Source organism: Plecotus auritus, assembly GCF_963455305.1.
Source record: "Plecotus auritus genome assembly, chromosome: X".
Taxonomy (NCBI): Eukaryota; Metazoa; Chordata; class Mammalia; order Chiroptera; family Vespertilionidae; genus Plecotus; species Plecotus auritus.
The window spans coordinates 136,146,094-136,153,475 of record NC_137784.1 but is presented as its reverse complement, the minus strand read 5'-3'; the positions used below and the strand labels follow the sequence as shown (position 1 = coordinate 136,153,475).

At 50.6% G+C, this 7,382-nt stretch overlaps 1 protein-coding gene across 13 annotated transcripts in view; it reads right to left on the bottom strand.

Annotated features, from left to right (window-relative positions):
• KDM5C (lysine demethylase 5C) overlaps window positions 1–5,835 on the bottom strand; it is a 32,235-nt gene extending 26,400 nt beyond the window's left edge. For 6 of the 13 annotated variants that reach the window (XM_080653823.1, XM_080653834.1, XM_080653829.1 and 3 more), the window contains exons 1-2: window positions 5,358–5,830; window positions 1,246–1,323 (exon numbers count right to left, since the gene is read on the bottom strand). In XM_080653823.1, coding sequence (XP_080509949.1) covers window positions 1,246–1,323; window positions 5,358–5,507 — 228 coding nt within the window. In that variant the 5' untranslated portion in view covers window positions 5,508–5,830. Of the gene's footprint in view, window positions 1–1,245; window positions 1,324–5,357 lie in introns of all 13 variants that reach the window. The other 7 variants (XM_080653828.1, XM_080653831.1, XM_080653833.1 and 4 more) reach the window with 3 other exon arrangements.
• Between the last annotated feature and the right edge of the window lie 1,547 nt (window positions 5,836–7,382).

Below are 7,382 nucleotides of genomic sequence, written 5' to 3'. Positions count from 1 at the left end.
TCTGGATCCCCATTTTCTAATTATAAAAGGGGAATAAAATAAGTGCCCAGTCCACTCACCCCAGAAGGATGGACTTATGAGAGGAAGAATGAGGCCCTCTGGAAACTCCAGAATTTCATCTAAGCTCCAGGCATGTTCAGAGAATGAAGGCTCCAAAAGAGCAACTCACATTTTCTTATACACCATGAAACTTGTTCCATGGTAGCTTAAGGGTCAGAGTGCACGCCAGAGACAGAATGGTCTAAAGAACCAAGAGATGCCCGGCCAGCATGGCTCCGTGGTTGAGTGTCGATCGATAAACCAGGAGGTCACAGTTTGACTCCTGTTCAGGGCACATGCCCGAGTTGCAGACTCATTCCCTGGAGGGAGGCGTGCAGGAGGCAGCCGATCGATGTGTCTCTCTCATCGATGTTTCTATCTCTCTATCGCACCCCCTCTCTCAATTCAATAAAAACATATTTTTAAAAAATGTTATCTGGGCCAAAATGTCAATAGAGCCAAGGTTGAGGAACCATGGTCTAGAAAACAATGGTCTAGGTCATGGGTATTCAGTTGGGTCTAATACCCACCCCCAGGACATTTAGTAAGGCCTATGGATATACAATAATGAAGGAGAGGGGTGGTAGCATATTTCTCACCTCTATCTTCCATGGGCAACCATTCTCATTTATCCTTGGACAGTCTCAAGCCCTTAGTGGAAAACCTCACCTACCATGCAAAGGGCCTGGACTTCCTGAACAGAGCAAAAGGCAGAGGGAAAAGACTTCCTGCCTGACCCACTGCCCCAATCTGTAACCATTCTAGCCTCCACACAGACAAGTTTTTGTGTTGTTCCCACCCATCGCCTCATCAAGCACCCTGGGAGGAAAGCATGAAGCACAGGGCTGTGAATGAATTGGATAATGAAACCACATTTCAGCTGTCCAAGCAAGAAAGGGTCTCAGCCAGCCCCACACTTCCCTTTTGTTGAGCCAGGTAGGGTAGGCGATTGGCAGGGGAACTTCAGAAGTAGCAAACCCTTATGAGAAAGGGATATCCCCAGCCTTTGGGCCACCAGATCAGAAATGCTCAATGCCCATGTTCTTGATTATATTCCAAGCCCTAAAGCTTCTGCCATGCAACTTCCCAGGAGAGAAAATAAAGGCCTAGTCAGTAGTGTATCTTGGCCAGAGAAGGTATGAGGGAAGGGGGCAGAGCTCAGGTATCCCTTCTGCCAACCCCACCACCAGCTGTTAGTCTTCTCACCTCTAGTTCATTCAGCCTCTGGATTCGGGGAGTAAATCTGAAGTTGTCCACTTCTACCGCAAAGGGTGGCTGCCAGTCCTGAGGGGGCACAGAGGGGAAAGGCAGTTGGGTTATTCCAGCAAGACCAGAGGGCACCAAAAGCAGCTCAACACCCCATTCGCACCTTCCCAGACCTTTTAACCTGCAAACATCTAACCCATTACACCACACACAGAACTGACAGCAGGGCCTTAGCAGCCCCTAACGTTCACACCCAGTGACCCATGCACAGGCCCTGGAAACTTCTCCCAGTCCCTCCTAACAGTATAGTGTGCTAGGATTTCAAGAAATAGAGAGATGGAGCCCAAAACAGCTGACCCCAAACTGTCCCTATATCCACATTAACCCTTCACCCCCTAGGATGTGCTGTAGGCCACTCTGTCTGAAAGTACTAGAAAGCACACAGGATTTGCAGTCAGAAGACCTACGTTCATATTCTAGCTCCACTACTTACTAGCTATAGGATTTTAGTTTTCTGTACATGTTTTCCCATCTGTAAGGCAGGAATATGAACTCTTGCCCTAGCTTCCTCACAAGACCAATATGGCAAATTAAACTGGTTTTCAAATGAAAATGTTCTTCAAAGGTGCCATCATGAAGATCTGACATCTAAGGCTGACGCCACCACCCAGTACACATGCAGGGTGGATCAGCTCTGATTCAGGCAGGATTTAAAGGTCTGGGCTTTAATGTCTGTTCTCTCAGTTTAAAGGGCCTGAGACAGGCATTGCAAGGAACAGGGAGCAAGAATGTGCATCACTCACCTATAAGGTTCCTTGGGTCTTCTATCAAACACCTGCCAGGTACAGGAAGAGGCAGGGGAGGAAGCCCAGGGGTGAGAGAGGGTGTAAGTGCAGAGATGCCCAACTATGGTGGCTGGGTGTGGGAGGTGTTAGGGAGAAGGGAAGCCAGAGAAAGATAATAAAAGTGGGGAAGGCTCTGCCCTGCCAAGTTGAAGCTTGTTGTGTCCTGCCCAAAAAGTGGCTGTGGAGAACCCTCTCCCCAATGCCCTCCCATACAGTCCTCTCTTCCCCAAAGCCCTGGCTCCTGCTGGGGTGGTGAAAAGAACCCAGAGGAGCCCCTAGACCAGTGGTCGGCAAACTCAGTCAACAGAGCCAAATATCAACAGTACAACGATTAAAATTTCTTTTGAGAGCCAAATTTTTTAAACTTACACTTCTTCTAACGCCACTTCTTCAAAATAGACTTGCCCAGGCCGTGGTATTTTGTGGAAGAGCCACACTCAAGGGGCCAAAGAGCTGCATGTGGCTCGCGAGCCGCAGTTTGCCGACCACGGCCCTAGACCAATGCCCTCATTTTAGGAATGGCAAAGAAATGTGATTTCTCCAAAATCACGTGCTGGATTAGTGGTAGACGCAAGACTAGAATCCGTGTCTTCTGACTCCCAGTCCAAGGACCTTTGCACTCCACCAGCCTACCAGTGTTCATATACACATGCCTACATACGGAAGTGGGGGGAGGGACAGTAAAAGAAAAGAAAAGGCTGTGGGCCTCTTTTGCACACATACTTTTAGAAAAGGGGTCAGGGGCCTCATACTTGCATCCACACATATTCCCCCCACTCCCCAAGCAGGTAGCAAACACCTGGGGCTCAGTAAAGCAGGGGCAAAAAAATAAATGAAATTTAAAGAGGCTAAAATGTTACGGCTCAAGCCCAGACAAACTCCTATGCCCTCTTGCTTTCCATTAGCAGGACATTCCCCTCCACGTAGGTAACCCAGGTAGAAAGGTGCTCAAAGCCCACACACCAGGCACCCTTCTTTCCTGCTGAATTGAGTTCTAGATAAGAAAAAGCACCATCAATCAAGCAAACTGACAGGAAATGGCAGAACCGAAATTCTAGAGCAGGAGCTGTGGGTGCAACAGATAGCTGGGGGAGGTCCAGTAAACCTCTCTGCCTGGCTCTTCCTGGGATCTACGAGCTTCCTCACTCTGCCTTCAGTCCCACCCTCCCGTATGCCAAACACCCAGTATGTCAGTATTATCAGGATGGTGCTAAAAAGGTTGGCTCCCCAATGCAGTAAGCAATGCCCTTTCAAGCTCCCCTGGGTCTACTCCAGGGTACCAACACTCTGCTCCAACCCATCTTTCCCCAAAGTAGTGGTTACCTGTCTAGCAATTCAGAACCCAAATCACCCTTCCTCAGGCAAACCTCCACTTCCAAGCGCCCACCCCCACACAGGTTCCCACCCTGGGCCCAAGCACCACTTGGGTGAGTGCTTCAAATTCCAGCCAGAAGGCTTGGCTGCCTAAAGATGGCCTAGGAGCAGCCCTAGGAGAAGGAAAACCAAAACAAAAACAACAAAAAAACGAACAAAACCAGAGAGTCAGGTCTCCTGAACTAGAGAGAAGCACACTGTTGAGGTAAAGGAGAGAAGCATAACAAAGGACACCCCCCATGTCACACACACACACACACACACACACACTAGGGACATGTCACTTTCCCCCTTCCTAGTCGCCCCTCTGCCCCCCAAGGAAGGATAACAACACCTGCACAAGGCCAGGCTGCCCAGATAAATCCAAGACAGAAAAATGGAAATTCAGGCCTCAACTACCCCCTACGTCAGACATTGCCTCCTTGAGGCTGCCCAAGACTCCCGCTTCTCCTTTCTGCTAGCCTTCCTGACCTTTCCCTCCTCATGGCCACTCCCTCCCCATGGACAAGGATACCTCAGAGATCTGTGGCCAGCCTCCAACAAGGAAGAAATTCGTTTACCCAACACCTCCCAGAGGATCCATTTGAAACCAGCCTAGATCTGTGGCAGAGCACCAGAAAACACCGAGTTGAATAAGAAGGCCTGTGGTGCCCTCCTCAGGTGGCAGTGTGACTTCCCAACCCGTTTCAGCCAGAGACACCTACTCAAAAACACCCTAGTCCAGACAAACTCAATTCCTGCCCTTAGAATCCCAAGGGGTGACTGAACACACACATCATCATTTCTCCTCCATGTCAGACTAGCCCGGCCCTTGGGGGACTTCTCCTGGCCTGAAGCCAGGCCTAGGAGCAAAGATATGCCCTTTGTCGCTGACCTCTGGGAATCAAGTGTTCCAAAGGAGGCAGGCTTCCATAGTTCCATTCTGTGTGGGAGTCCAAGAATATACCCTATCCTCTGGGACCTCTTACATCCTGGGACACAGCAGAGTAGAAATCCTCTGAGGACGACTCATACCCCACCCCCAAGACGACTGGTCCAAGCCTCTCCATAGAAGTCAAGTATGGGGAGGGGTGATGTGCAGGAAAGGCCCGGATAGTGTTGTCAACTAGGAAAAGGAGACAATTCCCTGAATCCACCTCAGGAGAGCCAGATAGAGCATCCCCCATGAGACTGATTCCTGACTGGACTACCAGGCTGGGATATGATCATAGATGGATTTGCCTGGCAGGGTGTGAGTAAATATGAGTCAACTCACATAGGAGCAAACCAATGACTACATCAAACACCTTCGCAGGCACAATAATTACCACTTATGTAGTGCCTACTACACATAGACGCTATCTAGTTTAATTGAATTTCTGAAATAACTACTCCTAGGACTCCTTTCACAGGCTTGGAGAGATTATGTTACTTGTCCAAGGTCACACAGCTGGGAAGCTGCGGAGTGGGGTTTTGAACTTCGGTCTGTCTCCTTTCAGACCTGTGATCTTCCCACTACGACACACCGCCTGCCTTAAGGGAAGTGATGACAGTAGATGGCAGAAAGGCCTTATTTAGAGCAGCCTTGACCTGGATGGTCCGGGGTAACTAAAAGATGTGCGTGTGAACTCTCCCGGCCGCCTAGGCATCCCTGTCTGGACCCTTACCAGGGTAATTCTGAAAGGCGAGCTGGGAGTGGGTGTGGGTTTCTGAGCCCAGGTCACTTGGGGGGTCTCACATCACGAGGACCCCTAGCCCCAGCATCCTTTCTCCGACCCGCGCCGCATCCACAACGGTCCCAGCCACCCCATTTCTCCACATCTCCGGCTGCCCTGCGCCCAAGACTCCCCCGCCGGCTACCCTAGTTTCTTATCCCCGGCCACGCCGCCGGGGACCACCGACTCAGAGCCTTACCGCGGGTGGGCGGATCTTGCAAATGCCGGACTTCTCGGCGATGGGCCTGATTTTCGCGATGTAGCCAAGAGGGTCTCGGAACTCGGCCCAGCTAGGTTCGAATACCGGGCACTCCGGCGGCGGGAGGAAGTCGTCAGACCCCGGCTCCATGGTGGACCCTAGGACTGGAGGGCTCGGGCAGCCCTTAAGGACTCATGGCGGATACCTCTGATTGAAACCGAGGCACTGCTCGGAGACTAGGCCCTAAGCGGGGCAGCCGCCGCCCGCCGGGGGCCAAGGGGGCGTGTTGAGTGCCGCGCTCTGAGAGGCAAAGGCTGACCCTCCTGGTGCCGCCTCTCAATCCTGCTCCGTTCCTTCCAAACTCTGGGGCTGCCTCCCAACTCCCGCAGCCTTCACCACCACAGTTACCTCCCAACCGCCGCGGCCTTCACCGCCGCCGCCGCCATCTTGGTTTGTCAGCGTCCTCCCCCCTTCCCACACCACAACAAACCGGATCCCTCCGCGGGTGTATTCCTCCGAGCCTCGTATATCTGGTGTGAGGCCGAGCCCTAGGAAGCCTTCAGCCCTTGAGGACCAAGCAGAATCAGCAGGCGTGGGTTCCCTATTTGGAAGCGGGAACTCAAAAGTAGCTCCCAGACTGAGATCAAATAGTTCTTCCCAGCGGCGGAAGAGCAAAATTGTAATTAACATGCCGGATCCTTTTTCCGGATGGACCAGCGGTGCACGTTTAAAGGCCAGTGGTGCGCATGCGCGTTATGAAGACAGACCGGAAGAGGAGCAGGGGTTGGTGGGCGGTAGGCTGAAACTAACACCCCCTCCTTCGATGACTTCAACCCTGGAGGGAGCCCCGCCCCAACATTCTATCCTCCTTGGTCTTTACATGTGAGCCATAGCGAGCGACCTCTTTTGCTAGCCTGCAGTTTGGGGCAAGATGTAAGGGGCTCCCAGCTCTAGGTACTGATACCTAGAGCTTTGAAGGAAGGAAGGCAGGAGGCTGCTCACTCCCCAGGGGTTATGGATTTTTAGAATCCTGGGACCCAATGAAAGGAAGGAAATATTTATTTCATCCAAGGTTATGCATAGAGTCGTCTCTAAGATGGGGCTTCCATTCTTACCCTCCCCCCCCGAGTCATTGTCAGCATTTTAATGAACACTTTCCACTGTTCTGTATGCTCTTTTATTGTGTGAACATTTGTAGTATGTACGCCTACAAAATAAGCCTGTTTATATTTTGACTATTGGATATTTAGCAACAGCATATTTATCCCCTATCAGCCCCTCTCATATGAAACACTGTGCATTTGTGAGCCTACAGTGTACTTATCAAACATCTGCGTACATAGCCCGGCCGGCGTGGCTCAATGATTGAGCGTCGACCTATGAATCAGGAGGTCATGGTTCAATTCCTGGTCAGGGCACATGCCCGGGTTGTGGGCTTGATCCCCAGTGTGGGGCGTGCAGGAGGCAGCCGATCCATGATTCTCTCTCATCATTGACATTTCTATCTCTCCCTCTCACTTCCTTTCTGAAATCAATAAAAAAACATTAAAAAAACACACACATCTGCCCTAACCGGTTTGGCTCAGTGGATAGAGCGTCGGCCTGCGGACTCAAGGGTCCCAGGTTCAATTCCGGTCAAGGGCACGTACCGTGGTTGCAGGCACATCCCCAGTAGGGGGTGTGCAGGAGGCAGCTGATTGATGTTTCTCTCTCATCGATGTTTCTAACTCTCTATCCCTTTCTCTCCCTTCCTCTCTGTAAAAAAATAAAATAAAATCCTGAATAACCAAAAAATTAAAAAAAACAAAAAACATCTGCGTACATGGATTGTATTTATGGTGTATAGCCCCTGTCATATGCATTTGATTACCTAGTGTGTGTACATCTACTCCTATTGTGTACATGTTCATTGAGCAGTTTCTGAATAGGTTTATTGTAACTACTTCAAATGAGTGCTTTGCCCATACGTTAGGCATCTACTGATCTACTGCATTTGAGGCTCATCTTTGTTATCCAACAGTTGTG